Source organism: Carya illinoinensis, chromosome 3 (genome assembly GCF_018687715.1).
Source record: "Carya illinoinensis cultivar Pawnee chromosome 3, C.illinoinensisPawnee_v1, whole genome shotgun sequence".
Classification (NCBI taxonomy): domain Eukaryota; kingdom Viridiplantae; phylum Streptophyta; class Magnoliopsida; order Fagales; family Juglandaceae; genus Carya; species Carya illinoinensis.
The window spans coordinates 50,682,139-50,704,141 of NC_056754.1; the positions used below are offsets into that span (position 1 = coordinate 50,682,139).

General features: G+C 35.8%; 1 protein-coding gene across 1 annotated transcript; it reads left to right on the top strand.

Moving 5' to 3' along the window:
* Positions 1-18,602: 18,602 nt before the first annotated feature.
* On the top strand, positions 18,603-21,967 carry LOC122305146 (methyl-CpG-binding domain-containing protein 11-like). Its single transcript, XM_043117479.1, has 3 exons — positions 18,603-18,764; positions 18,875-18,961; positions 20,891-21,967. Exons 2-3 carry the CDS (start codon positions 18,881-18,883, stop codon positions 21,698-21,700), a joined length of 891 nt encoding a protein of 296 aa, XP_042973413.1. The 5' UTR covers positions 18,603-18,764; positions 18,875-18,880; the 3' UTR covers positions 21,701-21,967.
* Positions 21,968-22,003: the final 36 nt, after the last annotated feature.

Sequence of the window (22,003 nt, forward strand, 5' to 3'; positions counted from 1 at the left end):
GACGAGGGTGAGGGGAGGTGAGCGATCTGGCTTTGATGAGAGAGAGACGGGGGTGGGAGAGAGATCTAGTTTGGGTGCGGTGAGGATGCATGCTAGGTTTAATGGATGGCCTACGTGGCTGCAGCACATTGGTCACTTATTTCAACCCTTGAATGGATGTACAGTCATTCTCTTGTCTCTATCCCACGAGAACTAATATTCCTCACTAAGCTAGTGGAGTTAAATGTATATATATTCACGAGGCAAAATAAATAAATGAATTAATTAATAATACATAATTAATTAATCGATAAGCATTTTCTTACAAAACTTAATTTCTCTGTGAATGCACCTTAATTAAACTATGAGCCATTTTACTTTATTCTGTATTTATCTTAAGGTTTAACTTTTATGTACCATGAATATTCAAAAATTAAACTGTTAATTTTCTTCACAAATTTCATCATGCATCTTAAATTCTAAACATGTAAAATCTCCTCTAGTATAGGATTTTCCTAGCTAGCTAGCTAGACAAGTTTGACAACCTTAGATTGATAGAAACCTTGTTGATGATCATCAGTTCAATGAAATTACAACGTTTTGGTTATCGTATAATGGAGGTTTTGGTTTCAAACGTGCTTTTGAGGTCACCTTGTCTTTTTATTATCTTAGAGTTCCAAAATTCCTAGAGTTACCTTTTGAAGATCTTTTTGTTTTCAATACTAGGGCTCGCCCATGGTGGCGCCCCCTCCCCCACCTGTGTCCTCTATGCTGTCAGGGGGTTCGGATAGTGGAGTTGGTGGCAAGAAGTCATTTCTGTAGGCAATTCTGAGGTCGGAATAGTTTTCATTCGATGTATGTGTTTTTAGACTATTCTAATGGACTAAGGAGTTTGATCTACATGTTGAATCTTCTCTGGCGCCACAATGGATCTTCTTACCCAATTTGTCTCTACACATGTACAGAACCGATTGTTTACAAATCCTAGCCATGAGATTTGGTCGCTACTTGGGGACAGACAACGCTACATTGAATAAAACAAGGGCAACGGGTGCACAGATGTGTGTAGAGGTGGACCTAAAGGAGGAACCAGTCAAAGGATTCCCGATCGTTATTTAAGAAAATAGAACAATATGGCATGAAGCAAGATATGAAAAACTTGGTTTTTATTGCACCAAGACTTGTAGACAAGGGCATACGAAAGTGGTTTGTCGTATGGGGGAGACTAGGTGTAAGGTGGGGGGAGGACCAAGTAACCGTGCTCTGAAAAAAAAAAACCAACAAGTCTGGAAAGAGAAAACATGTGAGAATGAAAAACCACGAGAGGAGGAAGATGAGCAATAGAAGGCAGTCGAAGGTTCGGTTATGACGATGCAAGTGTAGTCTACGAAAGAATTATCAGTGACTGAGCAAACTCTGGTCATGGGTGAGCATGGGAATGAGGAGAAACAGGGTGAGGAATTGTCAACGAGTCAGCAGCAAGAACCAATTTGTATGCCTGCTGTACTTGGGCAAACAGACTCTGTTTTGAAGGAACACTCTGATGAAGAGCAACTTGTTGAACCCATGATATTGTAAGACTCTGTTCCTATATAGGGAAACGAAGGAGGGAGCAATGGAGTGCAAGTTGAAGTTGGAAGTCCTACGATTGATTTATTATATGTGGAAGACATCCCGAGACGATGCATCTACGAGTTGGAATGCATGACTCAAATAGTGTCCGAAAATGATGGTGTAGTGGGGGAGGACCAACCAGTCTCCCTCTCAAATTCTGAGAAAGTTGCACCTGAAGCACTGGCTCTACAAAAACACTACAGCTCAGATCCTAAGAGTCGCCAGGGCAATTGCAAGGCTAAATCAAAGAAGCACACAGTAAGACAGTCACAACAGGTTTTATCTCGACCTTCTAAACTTAATTTATTATTGATAACATTTTGGTTTGGAATTTGCAGGGGTTAGGAAGTTCCAGAAACATATTAAAAAGTTTAGTAAAGAAGCATGGTGTGTCTATTATTGGTTCGTTGGAGCCTTTTGCTGCAGTTGATAAAATGCCTCATTTAGCTTGTTTAATGGGGTTACTGAATTTTTGTAGTAATGCGGAAGTAGATGTTAAAATATGGATTTTTTGGAATGATAACTGTGATTGGGAGGTGCTGTCTATGACCAATCAGTTAATTTTTGGGAGGTTTTGGATGGGTGAAAAGAAGCTCCTCATTTCGTTTATCTATGCGAAGTGTAGTAGCTTGGAGCACAGAGAGCTATCTCAAAGCTTAGAGGTTGTAGATCCCGATGAGACCCCATGGATTGTTGTAGTGGATTTCAATATCATCCGGGAAGATAGTGAAAGAGTTGGTGGTAATCCAAGGCCTATTTCTTCGATGGTAGATTTTAATAATTGTATTAATCATTGTGGTTTATTGGATCTCCAGGTTGTGGGTAGCCATCTTTCATGGTGTAATGGCCATGAGGGTCATTCTAGAAATTGGGCTCAGCTTGATCAAGCGCTGATCAATATTCATTTTGTAAATAGGTTTCCTTCAGCTTTCTTTGAATATCTTAAAAGAAGATATCGGATTATTGCCCTATGCTCATTCACTTCACAAACTAGTGGCAAGTTATGGCCCTCATCCATTCTATTTTCAAAATATGTGGGTTTCTAATGCAGATTTCATGAGTTGTGGAAAAGGTTTGGAAGGAACCTACTACTACGGTGGGTCTTTTAGGTTTGGCGGAAAAATTGAAGAAAACCAAGCTTGCACTCTGAGTTTGGAATAAACAGGTTTTTGAGCACGTTGGTCAGACGATTAAAGATTTAGAAGAGAGATTAGAGGTATTAGAGAGTCAGTTACAAGGCGGCTTTGATCATGAAGTTTAATGTGATTACATGGTCACAAAACTTGAACTGGATACTTGGGAACATCGTGAAGAATCTAGACTTTCTCAATTGGCAAAAAGAGATGGCTTTTAGAAGGTGATCAAAATGCAAAATTTTTCCATGCTGTTGTTAACCAACGAAGAAAAAAATAAAGTTATTGCTAATATGAGGCTAGAGAATGGAACAATTTTGGAGTCACCTGAACAAGTCCATCAAGGTGCTTTAAATTATTTCTAGAACTATTTGTCGTCCACCTCTTTTGTTGAATAGGTTGATCTATCACATCTTATTCAGTGCTCTATATCCGAGGAAAATAATTTGACTCTAGCTATAGCTCCGTTCGGGGCTGAGATTTTTGCCGCTTTAAAATCAATGCCGAAAGAGAGTTCTCCTAGACCGGATGGTTTTGGTTCAAGTTTTTATTTAAGGTGTTGGGATTTAATTATAGAGGATGTCGTTGAGACAGCAAAGGATTTTTTTTCAAGTTCTCATTTACCCCAATTCTATATGGCATCTTATTTGGTGTTGATCCCAAAGGTGAAGAATCCTAAGAGTTTTGACAAGTTCCGTCCAATCAGCCTTTGCTCAGTTGCTTATAAAATTTTTTCAAAGGTTCTTGTGCAACGAATGACCTCTTTTCTACCTCCGTTGATTTCTCATGAACAGTGAGCCTTTATACCAGGTTGTAGTATCTTTGAAAATATCACTTTGGCATAGGAATTGGTTCATTCTCTTAATAAGAAAACAAAGGGAGGCAATATTATGGTGAAGATTGACATGGCCAAAGCCTATGACGTGTGAACTAGAAATTTTTGTTGAATGTTTTAACTTCCTTTGGTTTTTCTTCTCAGGTTTGTAATCTTGTGAATGAATGTATTCAATCCCCTTGGTTCTCCATCATGATGAATGGGATGTTCAAGCACTTCTTCCAACTGTCTCGGGGCCTAAGACAAGAAAATCCTCTCTCTTTATTTATTTATTATTATGGAGGAGGTGTTGTCTAGATTACTTTGCAAGAATTTTGAAGAGGGTCGAATTGGATGTTTTTCACATCTAATGGGTGCGCCTCTTGTCTCTTATTTACTTTATGCTGATGATCTGTTAGTTTTTGTGAATGGTGGCAATAATTCAACTCATCGACTTATTAAAACCTTGGAGGTGTATGAAAAGTGGTCAGGGCAGTTAATCAATAAGGAAAAATCGGCCTTTTTCTTCTCAAAATCTATTACCACTATGAGGCGTAGAAATCTAATGAGATCAACAGGCTTTGTAGAAGGTAAGTTCCCAGTCACATACTTGGGAGTCCCACTCATGTAAGGACGTCTTACATCAAGGGATTTGGAACCTCTTATTGAGAAGATTAGGCGCAAAGTGGCTGGCTGGAAATTGAAGTTACTATCACAAGGTGATCGACTTACCCTCCTTAAGTATGTTTTATCTTGCATGGCTACACATCTGTTATTGGTTTTAAATGTGCCACTGAAGGTTTTCAAAAGACTCAACTCCTTGCTTTCTACATTTTTTTGGAGAGAATTGAATGGGAAACCAAGGATGAAATGGTGTGCATGGGATAAAATTTGCAAACCTTACAAGGAAGGGGGACTTGGACTGAGGAATTTTCAAGAAGTTCAGAGGTCCCTCCACATAAAATTTGCATGGAGACTACTAACAGTCGACAACCTTTGGACCAAATTCTTTCAGGCTAAATATATTAAACAATGTCACATTTTCCTTGTTCAGGCTAGACGTAATGCATCCAGGTTCTGGAAATCAATTATGAAGGTTCTTCCTGAGGTGTCAGAGAACATTATAGTGAAAGTGCGAAAGGGTAGCTCTTCCTTCTGGTTTGATCGTTGGTTGGCGAGTGGGCCTCTATGTGCTAGCAAGGATATTGTGTAGCCTAAGCTTAAAATACAAGAGGTATAGATTGATGGATCCTGGGATGAGAATTACCTAATTGAACTATTCGGTCCAGATAAAACTGAGGAGATCATGAACGAAATTGTGGCTAGAAAGGTTGGTGATGATATTACCGTCTAGAAACCATCTGGAAATGGAATGTTTACGACGGGCTCAGCTTAGGAATTGATTTGTATAAAAGGAATTGAATATCTTTGCATGGATTGGAATTGGCACCACCTCCTCCCGAAGAAGAGCTTTGTATGTATGTGGAAAGCTCATTTTAATGGATTGTAGCTTGATTCTCGGGTACAACCTCTAGGAATTCAATTGGCTTCTCGGTGTAACTGTTGTTCTCAAGGCCATGCAAAATCTTAAAACCATGTGTTATGTAATGGGAGTATTGCAACTAAAGTATGGAAGACAGCTACTATTGCACTAGGTCTCAATCATGTTGCTGGTATTTTGTGGTGGGCGACGGTGATGTAGTGGTGGAGTTTCTAAAAAAAATCCAAAGGTATTCTACTCGGCATTATCCCATCTATAACATGGCGCCTTTGGGTCCGGAGATGCAAGGCCTGTATGGAAATTTCTATTGAATTAGCATCGGGTGTTTGGTTGGTAGTTAAGATGTGGATCAGGAAGATTTCATCTATTATGGTGAAACAATGGCCTCTTTCCCCAAGAGATAAGGCTATTCTTCAGGCTCTTGAAGTCCCTTGTGTTGATCATGCTAGGCCTATTTAGAAAATTGTTTATTGGAGGAAACCGATAGAAGGGTGGGTCAAGCTGAATGTAGATGGATGTTGTCATGGCAATCTGGGTAGTTGTGGTGGAGGGGGTGTCATTCGCGACATGTGAGGTTCTTTTAAAGGAGCTTTCTCTTCTTTTTTTGGTCAAGGTATGAATAATGAGGCTGAATTGCGAGCGTTAATTAAGGTATATCTTTGTATAAAGAGTTGGGTTATCATCAGATACTTATTGAGAGTGACTCTAGTTTAATTGTCTCTTGGTTGCATAGTCGTAAGTACACAGTTTGGTATTTATGGGATTATTGGGATGATCTTTTATGTTTATTAGAATACATACATGAATTTGGACATTCAACATCAATTTCGTGAAGGCAATAATGCAATGGATTTCCTCGCTCGACAGGGAGAGGAAGGTTATAATAGTACTTTTATTGACTTGAGTTTTCTTCCACGTAAATTGAAAGGCATAATTAGGTTGGATAACGCTAGTCTACCTCATGTTAGATTGTAACACTGTTTACACTTTGACTTGTTTGTTGTCTATTTATTTTTCTTGTTTTGGTTGGTATTTTGGTGGTTTTTATTGGTCTTTTTTTAAAATCCCAAATGTATAGTTTGTAACCATGGTTTTTCTCCGCCATAAGTGAGATCTTATCAATAAAATTGGAATGGAGTCACTCGTGGACATGTGGCTTCCAGCTCTTTTATAAAAATTAAAAAAAAAATACAACATTTTTCTACATTTTTCTACATTACTTATTCGTTAATATTTATTTTGATAATGAAGCCAGTCATAACCAAGATTTTTCACAAGCCATCTTGACAACCTAGGCCCTATGTAACGACTCAGTCCAATAATTTTAAGGTATAAATATTGATAGTTTTTATTGGAACTAAATTATATTTCATTGGCCATATTGGATAAATCCAAGAGCGATAAATTATTGAAATTGATTAGGAGTTTTAAATAAGTTCAATAATTAGGTTAAATCTAATTTATTATTTATTAAATGAGTTAGACTCATTTTAGAGTTTAAAGATTAGCTATTAGATATTTATCTCAAATTAAACTCATCATTGATTGAAGTTCCCTACATAGCCCCAGTTACTCACAATCTTACATTAAATGAACTATTAAATTATGTTTTGAAATTCAAACTTTCTTCTTGAATGATTATGACCAAGTTCAACTCGAACTTGTCAGCATTCTATTTTAACAGGGATACAACTCTACAATTCATATTCACGTTAAAACTCTTTAACCGAGTCCAACTCAAACTGGTTGTTGTTCTCTCCCAAATCTCTCTATAAATATCTTTCTTTCGTATGTTATTTAGAAAAAAAAAAAAAAAACAAGCCTCCCATTCCAGCACTGGGATCGATTTTGTATCGACAATTTTAAAAAGTAACACTATAAGATAAGTAACTTGATCATAAAATTAGGATTAATATATGTTAGTTAGTTATATATATTATTATTAGAGTTAGTTCTTTTGAAACTAGTGTTTACATATCACGTATGTTATGATATTTGTAAGCACGTCATTCATCATATTTTATTTCGCATATTATAGTTATGTATATATTATACAGTTTACATTGTATAAAACACGTAAACTTTCATAAAATCAAGTGTAAGATTATAAGCTCGTAACAATTAATCAAATGGTCATTCAAATGCATGGTACTAATGCGGTTTCAGGGTAGGCGTGTAAGCCACAGACTCAAGTGTGGTCCACTGTAGAACACCAGAGTACTGCACAGTTGGCTTCCTTTGCTTCAAGAGGGGAAGTTAGTATACAACCTCGCACACAAGGTTAAGTATGTTAGCCAACCAAATAAGTCAGATCATTCAAATAAATAAGATCGGTTAGTTAATCATATAGATCAGCCATGCATAGCATAAGCATCAGTATGATTAGTCATGATTTTAAATTTTCAGCATGAATGTTTTATAAAAAATCTTATATTAAGTATGTTTACGTTATGATGGATTTCTTACTAAGTCTTTAATTCATTTTAGTTTGTTTTTAAGCTTTTAAACCACCCCTGGTTAGGATAATTATGACAATAAAGCTGCAAGATATGACTTAGTCCGGAGAGGCTTGATAGTGGCCTAGATCATATACGTAAATTTTAAGTTATGATTTTTGTGGCACGGACTTTAGGAAATTTTAATAAATGCTTCCATGAACTCTCTCATTTATTATTTCAGTATTTTAATTCAAAATGACTTTATTTATTATAAGGAATTTTTGTATCTGGTGCAAGTATAAAAAATATTTTTAATTTAAGGTATAATAGTAGCTAGGAGTGTAACTGGTCTAGTTCAATTTTGTATAAATTTTGGAATCGAACCAGTATACACCGGTTTTTCATTTTTAAGAACCAATCACATAACCGATTATCCTCCTAAACTAATACTTCCGATTTTAACGGTTCCAATCCTGTTCGGTTTGATTTTCTAGTTTTAATCAAGTGCCAATGTCATTAAAAATATGCAATTTTCTAATGTATACTAAATATTAAAGCAAAATGTAATTAATATATGAATATATTCTACATTAATAACATATGACCAAACAAATGTTCATATTTAAGATTAAAATTTTATGTTGTAAATTGTAATATAAAATTATTTCATATATAATTATATATTATATATAAAAATTTCATATATAATTATATATATTATATATATAATATTTTATATAATATTAAAATATATATTTTATAAATCTATCCAGTTTGGTCTGACTGGTCTCGAAAAACCAAAAATTGAAACTGGACTGAATTTAACCAGTTTTTCAAATGTAGGAATCGGTTTAAGCCGGTTTTCCTGTTTACTGGTTTGAATTTTCACCCCTAGTAGTAGCACTCTGGCTTTCCCAAGAATTTCTAAAAATGACTTTATTATTAATGACTCGGCCTCGAATGTGTTTCCAAATGTAGAAGCGTCAAGTTGTATAAAGGATAAGTCCAGAATTGTATTCCACATGGACAAAGGTTTGTCAAAGCAACCTTGGAAAAACAAATGCAATGTAAACTCTTTTTGGGGCATTTTATGATTGTATAAAATCTGAATATATGTAACGATTTGGGTAACCGATTACAAAAGTAAAGCAAACTGTAAAGAGTCTTGAAAATAAGGTAAACAAATTAAGAAAATGAAAGTGGCAAAAATCTAAGCTGAAAATGTTTGGGATTTCAAAAGGGGATTCTAAGAAATAATTTATCAAACACTTAAGTTTCAAGTTTCACTCATTCATGAATTAGAGTTGAATATTTCTCACATTCCTTTTCACTCAATCATTTACTCATTCAAAGAGATAATAACTGGAAGTTAAAACAATTCAAGTCCGGTATATAGTTTATCCAAAATTTCCTACTGAGTTGCAAAACAAGTTTGGTCAATGTAAAATAAAAGAAACCTATGGAGTCTTATATCACAATCAAGCATTAGTTGTGTTCTCACATTCCTTTTCACTCAATCATTTAATCATTCAAAGAGATAATGACTGGAAGTTAAAACAATTCAAGTCTGGTATATAGTTTATGTAAAATTTCTTACTGAGTTGCAAAACAAGTTTGGTCAATGTAAGATGAAAGAAACCTATGGAGTCTTATATCACAATCAAGCATTAGTTGTGTTTTACATCAACAACAAATCAAGATCAGCAAGAAGAACCCCAAACTTTCACAAATATAACATATTTCACAAAGTAATAGAGTATGAAAAAGAAATCAATAAATGAAGTATGAGATATCAACTCTTATTCAAATATGGGCCACTCCCCAAAACTTAGGCTTAGAAATTTAGCCTAACATCTCAAAATGGATGTCCTCTCTAAACATTTTTGAATCTATCAAAAACTGAAGTAAAAAGATAGGGGAAACGTAAACAAAAGGAAAGAACTGAAGAAAAACTCCTACCAAGGAAGCAAAACTGCCGAAAAATAAAATGAAGAAAAAACCGAACCTTTCTCATTTTTTTTCCTGTTTTATACACTCCCTCTATGCTAAGCAAGCCCGCACCCCTCTCTCGCTTGATTTGTCCTTATTCCATCTCGCAAGGCCAACCCTTGAACATTCTTTACTTCTCCATTTTAGATGTCCTTCGTTGTTGGTCTGTGCCAGCACTCAAGGACAAAATCATTCCTCGCGTTCCAGTCTTGTACATGCTCTGCTTCTCCATTTCATTTCCCTACACTTCCGTCCAAGAGGCAAGCTTACTCACATGCCCTTCTCCCAAACATGCTTTACCTCTTTTACTTAACTCACTTATGGGTCTCCATCCTGTAATGGGTAAGATTCAATTATAAATTTATTTAAAGAGCCCCCACAACATAATGCTTCTATATTTAATTAGATGTAAAATATTATTTCACATGCCGAACAAAGTTAATTCACACTATCTAATTAATATTCTTATTTTAACACATAAAACTCATTTAACCAAAGATATTAAAAGTATTAATATAACATAATTGACCGTTCATTAATTAACTATGAGAAGCGGGGCGTTACACCTTAGTTTCAAAAAAAACAAAAAGTGTTATATGCACCGTTTTTTCAAAAGATTTCATTCTTCCTTTCATTTTTTTCCCTTCGTCCCAACATTCATCAGTTTCTCCTCTCTCGCTACACACGCTTCCCCGTCCCTGTCATCTTTCCCCCGTTTCTATCTTTCCCACATCTCTACAGTAGGGTTTTCTTACTAACTTTCTCTCAACAAATCCCTTTACACTTCCTCTCCCTCTTTTACAATTTTTCTTTTGGTCGTGTGGTGCAATGATTCGATGGGTCTATAGATTTTTTTTTTTGTCGTTGAGCTTCGTTCTCACAAAACAACCTACCAGGACCTGCGTGAACCCCTCTGTTCACAAAAAATCCACACAACCATATCTCATAGTTATTAGCTGCTGCATCACCACCACCACTCACACACCCAACCATAAACCACCAAACACAAAGCCCAGCTGTGACCAACCACCGTAGCTCTCCATCATCAACCTCTCTCCCTCAACCCTTCTATCACCTAGGTCTAAGCCATTGAACCTTTGTCGTCACTTTCCTCAGCCATAAAGCCATTGTAGGTCAACTTCTATTTTCAAAAATACATAGCTGCAAACCATTGTATCATCACCATGCCTAAACTGAGAGCCTCTAGTTTAGGAAGTTGAAATGGAGCAAGATTTTGTTCGGGTCTCAATCCTCCATCATGCATTTGCTTCAACAACCATCAACGGAAGGCTCTCATAATTGTCGTGTGCTTCATGGAGATACACGGACAAACTGAATCCACGGTGGGCATCCATCCCGCACTCTATTAAGGAAGGTGACATCGACCAATAAATTCAAATTGCCAAGGAATCTGGAAGTGATTTGCAAAACCAAGCAAGCTGAAAATCATGCCTTGTAAAGGGATGTATTTATGTAAATAAATTTTGTAACCAATATGCATAGCTGTATATTTCCTTAGATAGATTGCAAGGTCTGTATAAAATAAACTCCCGAATGATCAATACAATATGTGTTGAATTTTCCATTGTGAGCTCTTGAATTTCTTACTGTTCTATCTGGTATCAAGAGACGATCTCTCCAACGAGAATTTGATCCTTATTTCCCAAATGTCTTCCGAAAATCAGTCTATCCCTTCCTCCAAAATTCCTCTTGTTGTTCTCAACATCACAGCTCTGATTAATGAGAAACTCACACCCTCATCTTTTCCCCAATGGCGAGCACAATTTGAGGCTTTTCTCGTTGGCTATGATCTAATGTATTATGTCAATGGAGAATCACAATGTCCATTTTTGGATGGGACCCCAATGTCTTTAGCCAAGAAAAATTGATGGGTTCAGCAAGATAAGCTAATTCTTAGTGCTATTCTTGCATCTACCTCACCCACAATCACGCCTCTCATTGCCACGGCCAAGACCTCATACAAGGCATGGAAAAAATTGTCTACTCTGTATGCAAGCAAATCACGTAGAAGGGCAATGCAATTCAAGGAAGAACTAACCTTGATTCAGCAAGGAAACCGACCAATTCCATAGTATCTTCATGCAGTTAAAGGACTGGCTGATGAGATAGCTCTCATTGATCACCCCATCTCCAACGACGATCTGACCCTCTATGTCCTCAACAGGTTAGGTCTTGACTTTCGTGAGATCACTGCCCCTATTCGAGCAAGAGAAAAATTTCTTGCTTTTGAAGAGCTTCATGATCTACTTGTTGGACATGAGAGCTACTTAAGGAGGATAAAAGCTGCTACACAGCAGCTCGTGGCTGCTGCAAACTTCACCAGCTGACGTTCTTGGTTCTCTGCCACTCAGCAACAGAGAGGAGCTAATAAGAGCAACGGGCCTTCGCGTTCACAAGGCCAGAACCAGTCTTCAAATGGCCCATCTTGAGACCAAAAGCGCAGTAACAATTCGGGTCGCCCCAACTCAAACCAAAGGCTTTTCTAGCCCAAATGTCAATATTGTGATCAACTGGGCCACACAGCTAAGGGCCACACAGCTAAGGGTTGCCCACAACTACAGTCTTTTGAAATGACTGTTAATTGTGCTGGAACATCTGATGGTCAAGAAAATAAATGGTTAATTGACTCTGCAACTTCTCATAACATCACGGGTGATCTCCAAAATTTATCCATTCACTCTGAGTATGATGGCACTGACAAAGTCATTCTTGGTGATGGTATAGGTTTGGCAGTCACACATATTGGTTCTTTAGCCTTACCTACACCTAAAAAAAATTTTCATTTACATGATACCTTATGTGTTCCACATATTCACAAGAATCTCATTTCCATTCATCACTTCACTAAACAAAATGATGTTTTTCTTGAATTTCACCCACTTTATTTTCTTGTGAAGGAACAATCCACAAGGGCGATACTAATAAGAAGTGCATGTGAGAGTGGCGTCTACATGTTTCCAAACTCAATGGTAGCCTCCTCCACTCCTAAAATGGTTGCTTATGTGCATGAACAGACTTCAATCGACAGGTGGCACAAGCGTCTTGGACACCCATCGATTAAAGTCGTTCAAAATCTTGTCAATTTTTTTTTTCTCTTCCTCTTACCACAAATAGGTTACCATCTTCATGTACTTCTTGTTCAATCAATAAAGCACATCAACAACCATTTGGCTCTACAAGTTTTCAAAGTCATTCTCCACTTGAAATTATTTACACTAATGTTTGGGGTCCCGCTCACATCATTGGGTTAAATGGTGCACACTATTATTTCATTTTTGTGGATCATTATACCAAATACATGTGGTTTTATCTAATGTCCGTAAAATCTCTTGTCTCTAGCATTTTTCCACAATTTAAAATGCTTGTTGAAATACGGTTTAAATCTACCATCAAAAGTTTGTACTTGGACAATGGTGGCAAATTTCTAAGATTAAAAAAATATTTGTTCGATCATGGTATAAGCCACTACACCACCGCCCCCTACACTCCCCAACAAAATGGTATTTTTGAAAGGCTTCATCGTCATCTTGTAGAAATGGGTCTTACTTTGCTCCATGATGCTTCCTTACCGCTCTTTTATTGGCCTCATGCATTCCAAACCGCCACTTATCTCATAAATCGCCAACCAACTCCTCTTCTCCAAAATAAGTCCATGTTTGAGATCCTTTTTGGTCAGCCACCAAATTATTATAAATTGCAAAAATTTGGGTGTTTATACTATCCCCTCACAAAGCCTTATAATACCCACAAATTACAACCAAAGTCAATTCTGTGTGTTTTCATTGGATATTCATTAACTCAAAATGCATATAAATGCATGGACCCATCTACGAATTGGGTCTACCTATCTAGACACGTGACCTTTGATGAAACACAAAGCCCAGTTTCTCCAAATGTCATGCCTGGCCCAATATCCAAAGCCAGCTCACCTGAAAACATCCATTTCTTCCTCACGCCGAACCCGTGCCCTAACATTTCTCCCCTTGCTTCTTTGGTTCCTGCGTAATCATCCCTCTCCGATCGCTCAACACAACCGTCATTGAGCTTGGAAAATGTTGTCGTCCTTCCTGTGCCACTTCCAAGTATATCACCCCCTCTCTCTACTCCTTCTTGTGAATCGCCTGAATCTTTACATGCTAAGCATTTAAATTCGAATTCTCATTTACATGTTATTGCACCACATGATTCATCCCCACATCACCTTGCATCTACTTCTCTTTCTAATTCACAATGTCTTGTGCAAATTGAAAATCCCTCAACCCGAACCCATTCCATGAATAATATTTTCAAACCCAAGCAATTGCACACTGTTTCTAAGCATCCTCTCCTGTTACCTATAGAACCCACATGTGTGAGTCAAGCCGTGTCTCACCCTAAATGGCGTGAAGCCATGTCTAGTGAATTAACAGCCCTTATGTGACATGGTACTTGGGATTTAATCCCCCCAACCAAAGACTGTAAACCAGTGGGTGTTTAGAGTTAAATGAAAAGCAGATGATTCGGTTGATAAATTCAAAGCACGGCCTGTTGCAAAGGGCTATAATTAGTGCCCTGGAGTTGATTATATGGAAAATTTTAGCCCTATTGTTAAACTAGCCACAATAAGAGCAGTGCTAAGTATTGTAGTCATGAATGGGTGGCCTCTAAGACAAATGGACGTAAACAATGCCTTTTTACATGGAAATTTGTCTGAAATTGTTTACATGCTACAACCTCCGGGTTTCAAAGACTTGTCTAGACCTGATTATGTGTGCAGGTTAAGGAAAGCAATTCATGGCCTCAAACAAGCCCCAAAGGCATGGTACTCAGCTTTAAGAAACGCTCTCATATAGATTGGGTTCCACAATTCTAAAGCTGAGTCTTTGCTATTTGTTTATCGCCATGATTACATTATTTGTTATTTCCTTGTATATGTTAATGATTTGGTCATTACAGGGAATGATAACCATTTTGTAGCTCATGTTGTTAACAAACTTGGTGATCAATTTTCATTGAAAGATATGGGCTCACTTCACTACTTCCTGGGAATGGAAGTCATACCTACCCCTACAGGTTTATTTCTCTCTCAACATAAGTATATTCGTGATCTCTTGGAGAATACAATCATGGCTGGTGAAAAGGATGTTTCTACACCCTTGTCTATCAGTCAATCCCTTCATTTGGTAGATGGGACAGCTGCAATGGACAATATAGAGTATAGGTGCATCATTGGCAGCCTCTAAAATCTTTCTTTAATCCGTCCAAATATTTCTTTTACAATAAATAAGCTTTCTCAATTTATGCACAAGCCAACTGTCACTCATTAGACAGCTACTAAGAGGCTTCTTTGGTATCTTAAGAAAACAATATTTCATGGCATTCAACTTAAGAAGGCTGCAGCCCCATGTTTAACAACCTACAGTGATGTCGACTGTGCTGGCAATATTGATGATAGAACCTCTACATTGGCTTACATCACATTTATAGGCTGCAATCCAATTTCATGGAGTTCAAAAAAATAAAGAGCTATTGCTCGGTCCACCACGTAAGCTAAATACTGAGCCCTTACCAATGGAGCATAAAAAACAATGTGGTTGCTTGCACTTCTTCAAGAACTTGGATTTCCATTAAAGCTGCCACCCTCCCTCCTATGTGATAACCTTGGAGCAACTTATCTCAGTTTTAATCCGATTCAACATTCAAGAATGAAGCACATCCAATTTGTACGTGATCAAGTTCATAAAGGTACACTTAAAATGAGTCATGTACACACTCAAGATCAACTGGCTGATTTACTAACCAAGCCACTGTCCTGGGAACGCACATAATTTTTAAGAACCAAAATTGGTCTTGCCGATGGAAGCTCAATTTTGCGGGGGCATAGTAAGGAAGGTGACACCAACCAATAAATTCAAATTGCCAAGGAATCTTGAAGTGATTTGCAGAACCCAAGTCGAAAATCATGCCTTGTAAAGGGATGTATTTATGTAAATAAATTCTATAACCAATATGCATAGCTGTATATTTCCTTAGATAGATTGCAAGGTTTGTATAAAATAAACTCATGAAGGATCAATACAATGTGTGTTGAATTTTCCATTGTGAGCTCTTGAATTTCTTACTATTATATACACTCAGCCTCTTCAAGTTGCCCAGCTCCACACAAGCATAAAAGCCCCACCATGTTTGACTGTTGCCTTGCACCATGGCAGCATTAGCAACTCCTCTCCACTCCCTCACCGTGAAGCTCACAGCGTAAACTGTCCGAAAGTCCATACGAGATCTCTTCTTCATGCTAGTTCTCTCTCAGTAAGCCTCTGCTATACACAAACGGCACCTTGTTTTCACATAAAATGAAAGTGATTTTGAGTCTCTCGTAAAGCTTATTTCGCAAAGTAGAGTAAACTTTTGAGATGAAATCTCATTTATTTCCCTTTGAGTTATAAGCCAATTATTGTGTTTTGAAATTGTATTTTTGTTGGGTTTGATTTTAAGATGGGCATAAGTTTGATTGGAAAAACTATTGCGTTATTTTAAGTGGTCGTCTCACTTTATATTTAAAGATTTAAATTATAATAGTTGATATAAATTTTCCATTTACAATTGAATTTCAACAGCAAATAGTAAGTATTTAACTTTATTTTGAACGCTTTAAATCTGATTAGGTCTATTTTATGAAATGAAGTTATGTTGTTTACTTTAATAAATTTTATTATAATTATGTTAAATGAATATTTTAAGTTGGGTTATGTTAATCCAGAAACTTTATTTTTCCTAGAGAAAATTATTAAAGGATTAAATTATATTAGCTAGTATTAAATTTTTATAGTTAGATTTCAACAGTAAATAATTTAGAGTTTATTGTCTTGGTCGGAAAAATTAAGTGGATATCGATAAATTTGAGAAGTGATGGTATTTTAGGGTTATAAGAGTTTTAGGTTTTAAGGAATTAAAATAGGTTACTTAAGTATTTCAATTTCAATTAATAGGTATGTGCTCTTAGGAATTTATTCAAGTTACATGATTATTCTATAGATAATGATTAATATTCTCTTGGCACTATTGTGAAGAAATTCAAATAAGCTGAAAAGTCCAGGTAAGCGGGGTTCCTGTACTAGGCTTTGCATAAAAGAAACGAATTGAGGTTGATTTTATGAAAAATGTGCACAATATGTTTTGAAAAGAAATATGAAAATAACTTTAGTTATATGTTCTGCATTACTCATGAAATTTGTATAAAAGAGAGTGTTTTTTAACATGATTGGTGTAAATATGAGCAATATTTTGACATACTATTTTTGAAATGTGCAAAAAAACGAATATGAAATCTATAGATTTTGTACATGTTATATGAAGATGCTTTGAACCCATTTTGATTATGTGAAAATTATATAAAAATGTTAGTACTCTGTTCAATATGATATGGCATCTGAAAAATATTTGGCATGACTTTTTGACCCTGTTATGATTTTGTATCTGATTCTATTTCTAGTTTTGATATGATGGCTATATTTTGTTATATGCTTGGTACTAACATCTCTTATATGAAGACACCCACTTTGAAAATAAAGTGATTTTTCTACATGTTCTTTTTTGTGTGCACACTCGCGACTTCGAGAATGAATAAGGGAAAGATTAATATTCTGATATTAAACATGGTATATATGATATGGTGATATAATATGATATGATAAGATGATAATGTTTAATCATGTTATGATGAATATGAACATGTGAACTATCGTTCTGATATTCTGATGACACTATTTTTTAGATCTGTATATTGAAACTGAAATGCTTTGTTTCTGCATTCTAAATTTTTTAAAAAGATTTATGTTTACATACTAGTATATGTTTTTTATTTATTGAGTTGTTAATAACTCACTTCTTATCTTTATAATATTTTTAAATATTTTGAATGTTCCAGCTGATCAGGATCAAGAATCAAAAGCATGTATAAGGCTACATGAGCATAGTTGATTAAGTACAAAAAGAATATTTTGGTTATTAGAGAATTTTATTTAGTAGTTTTGTTTTGCTCTGTCGATTTGGTATTTTCTAAGGTTGATATTTATTTTGAGATTTATGGTGTTTAGAATAATTATATTGGAGTAGTTAATTTGAAATGAAAAGTCCTATGTGCTATTGAAAATTTGGACTCTATAGGTGTATGGTTGAAATATAGTTTTAAGTGACAAAAAATAATTCTGCGATCCACATGGAACCGCGGGACTGGGCCATTAGGAAGCCCATCTAGCCAATATCCATCACCCGTCACCGTATCAATATGTTAGAATCGATTCATCAAAATATTAATCACCCAAACAACATAGAAGTTTGACAAAAATAAAATAAAGAAAGGGAATGAATATTAAAACAAAATTTATAACTTTTTTACAATCCTTTATATAATATATTTTAAATTGAGAATATTTTTATAAAATAATATTATTTAATACTCCTCAGTTAAAATATAAATACTTAAAAAAATTATACGTGTTTAATAAATATAAGACGTGAAATTGAAAGAACGATAAAAATATTTAATTATAAATGTCTTAAAACATTTATCACAAAAACTGTGTTTAAAAATCTTTGGAAAAAACTACTTAGTCGCACCAAATGCACTGCTCATGTTGAACCCTCATTAATTAATTAATTATTTATTTAATGATGATTTTTAATATATTGATATATTTTTTAAAAATATTTAAATATATTAAAAAAATATAAAAAAATAAAATCCAAAATGGGCTAACGGTACCGTGGCAGCATATTAGCTTTACTCAAAATCTTTTGAATAAAGAATATTATTATATTATTTTATGAAGAAAAATTTAAATATAATATGATATAAATAATTTTAAATAACGTTATTTATTATCTTAATTTTTATTATTTTTTATCTTCTCATTATATAATATTAGATAATTAAAAATTATTTATTATATTTTATTTTTGAATTTGTAGTCTAATTTTACATTTTTTTTTTCATAATTTAATAATAATATCTTTAGACCCAATTTAACCAACATTATCCAAACCGTTCCCGCATTGGGACCAGGACAGGTGTCACACCGGAAACGCGCCGTCACGTTCCCAGGTGCCCAACACAGAAACGAAAGACAAAAACAAAAGGCTCCGGAGGGGGCGTCCCAGTCTTAGCTTCAGATGAAGATAGCTCGGATTCACACGTCCCGTCTGACCCCTCTGCTTAGCTTATTTAGCTCTTTCTCATATAATTTTGTTCCTTCTCCTCCTCATCCAACTAGAGATAAACTACACACAGAGTGAAAGTAAGGCCCGCTCTTTGTACTTCTTCTTCCTTGTTTTTAAGTTTTTTTTTTTTTTTTTTTAATTAATTTGTGTACTTGCGTTTATTAGAAATATTTGTATGATTTGGTAGGTGAAAATGGCGAGCTCAGTGGAGGAGGGCGTAAGAGAGGAAGTTGTTTCGGTGGAACTCCCTGCTCCTGCTGGTTGGAAGAAGAAGGTACTTCTCCTCTTTCTATGGGCTTTGTTTTGCTCTATTCTGCTTTGTGTATGAAATTCTGGGGTCTTCATTTCTTGAGTTTTCCGTTCCAAATGCGCTTCAACTAACGTTTATATGGGAAAATTTGATGTGGGTTTGGCTTATTTTGAATCTTTGTGTGCTTTTGCGGTGGAATTTGGTGCTGTTGCGATAGTACGCTAGCGAGCCAGGGTTGTGGGTGTCCCGGTAATTTGTGGTGAAATATGAGTAAATATATTCTTTCGTAGTTTATTCTAAATCTTTTGAGAGTATGTATTTCATTTGTAATGTCGTCGTTCACTTTATTCCCCTGCCTCCTTCTCACCTTCCTTTCTCTCCCTGTTCAAGAATTTTTACATGCATGACCTCAAGAACTTACGCTCATGCTTCGTTTGATTCAATAGTGAATTCAAAGATTTTTTGTTGGTCTAAGCCTGAGAGTGATGGTTCCCAGTAAGGATATATAGAATTTTAGCTTAAAAGTTGATATATATGTAGATTTCAATGATCTTTGATCAATTGGCATCTCTTAACCCCATAAACGGGCGAATGAACTAAATTACATTAAAAAATAAAGGTAAGACTTTTGCAGGTATATATACTGGTCGCCTTAGGTAAAGAGCAGATTCTCTGATCCTTTTAACCAGGGATATAAAAGTTTTTCTAATCCTTTTTGGATCTATATACTCCTCTACCCTCTTTTCCTCAATCGACAAAAAATTAGAAGCTATGACAGCTTGATAATCCATTCCCATGCTTCATGCTAATACAATATAGTACTATACTGATATGCCATCATAGCAAATTGATAAAGGTAGCAATTGGTGGAGAACCAAAGCTGTACTAGCTAATTGATAAAGGTATTTATGAGCGAAGAGTCTTGGTCCATGTCTTGCTGTTGTTTCAAATAGGAAGTTTAATACTATTGCACTTGAATAAACACATTTAGTGCTCTTAAATAAAATTTGCAACCATGGTTGGGGTGACCTCATATATATTGCTGATATATATATACATATATATTTATATGTAATCTCATTACTTACCCAGAAAAGCACATACAAGATGACATCCACCCCGTTTGGTTACACAGATGAGATGAGATGTTTTGAATATTAATGAATTAAATATTGTTATATTATAATTTTTTAATATTAATTTATTATTGAGATTTGAAAAAGTTAAATTGTTTATTATATTTTGTATGTAGATTTGTAAAAGTTGTAATGATGAGTTGAGATGAGATGAGATGAGATTTTTGGTTTTGGTTAACCAAACGGAAGGTCTTTTACTTATTTGAACAACTCAAAGATAGACTTTATTGCAAAGGGTATACCTTTTCCATGGAAATTTTCATTGAAATGGTAATACCACCTGAACGTTCCTTATTTAAAAAAAACCATTTGGCTTTGTCCCTTATTCAATTTCCGCATCTAGACTTCCAGCCCTCTAAACCAATTGAATATCTGAATTGGAATCAAATTATTACTTTCTGGATGAACGAGCACTTAATTTGACAAGTTGCAGCCAGCAGGACTATCATCCACATTGTGCGATATCTTAGGAGTGATTTGGGTGATTGACAGTTAAAAAAGTAGAATATAATGTGGATGTAAGAGGATTGATTTGCTGGTTGATGACCAAAATAGAATACATTTAAGCTTCACTTTGTGGGAGATTGTTCTTGGATTTAATCTTCAGGCAGCACCAGGTTAGCAATTGCTGCTGAAAGTATTCTAATTTACAGTCTTTGAACCTTAAAACTTTAATTCTGCATGTTTTTCTGATCTACTGTTGGTTTCTGTGCCATTTTCCATTTTTCTGTATCGCACATGTATCCAATGGATTGTTATTTTTTTGTGTTGGTCAATTAAGTAAGAGTAGCATACAATGATCTGTGGTCATTTGCAGTTTTTTCCCAAGCAAGGTGGAACCCCAAAGAAAAATGAGATCATATTCACATCACCAACAGGGGAGGAGATCGTTAAGCACAGACAGTTAGAACAGTACCTGAAAGCACACCCTGGTGGTCCAGCAGTTTCAGAATTTGATTGGGGCACTGGTGAGACCCCAAGGAGATCAGCAAGGATTAACGAGAAGGCCAAGGCATCTCTCCCGCTCGAAAGTGGGCCTCGGAAGAAACGGAGTAGAAAATCATCAGCTCCAAAGAAGGATGACAAAGAGAAAGAAGCTGTGCCAGAAGGAGCTGAGGATACAAAAGAAGAACACATGCAAGTGGCTGATAAAATTAAGGATCATGCAGGTGCAGAGGTGGAAAAGGATCTCCATAAGCAAAATCAAAGTAACAATAAAGTGGAAGATACTGCAGAAGCAGGGCTGGAAATTTTAAAAGGGAAACTTGGTGGGAAAGAAGCTGAGGGTACTTCTGAAGTTACTCAAAATGAAAATGCTAAGTTGGAGAGTACAAACAATCTAGAGAAGGCACAGCGACCCCAGGTTGAGGCAGAGAAAGATTATGGATCTCGGGAACAAGGCAAAACTGATGCTACTGCTGATGAGAGAAAAGATGAAGTGGAAGGAGAGGGGAAAAAGAAAGATGACAAAAGTGCTCTTGGATCTGATGGAGAAATCAAGGAGAATTTTGTGAAAGATAACAATGATGAGCTCGATGCAAATGTTCTTGAAAAGCGCAGTAAGGTTGAAGAAGTTATTGAAAATGGCAACCATGGCAATGAGGTTCGTGACAAGCCTCTAGCGTAAAGTAGGTTAACTGGATGCTGGCTTGTCATCCAATTAGATCTGTGGGAAGACGACCATAGTTTAATGTTATTGATATTGTTAATGTTAACACTCTGATTGTTCGTGGAACATCCGTCTCTACGATCCTTGATTAGGCCTATAATGTTCTCTTGTACTGAGAAACGTGTAGCTTGCAGTGACCTTTGTAACATTGTGGGGTAAAGATATTTGTAATGTGATGTTGTTATGCAGTCCTGTAATAATGGAGATCCTGAAACCGTTGAAACATATTAGTTTAACCTTGATGGCTGGGAATCTACTTTT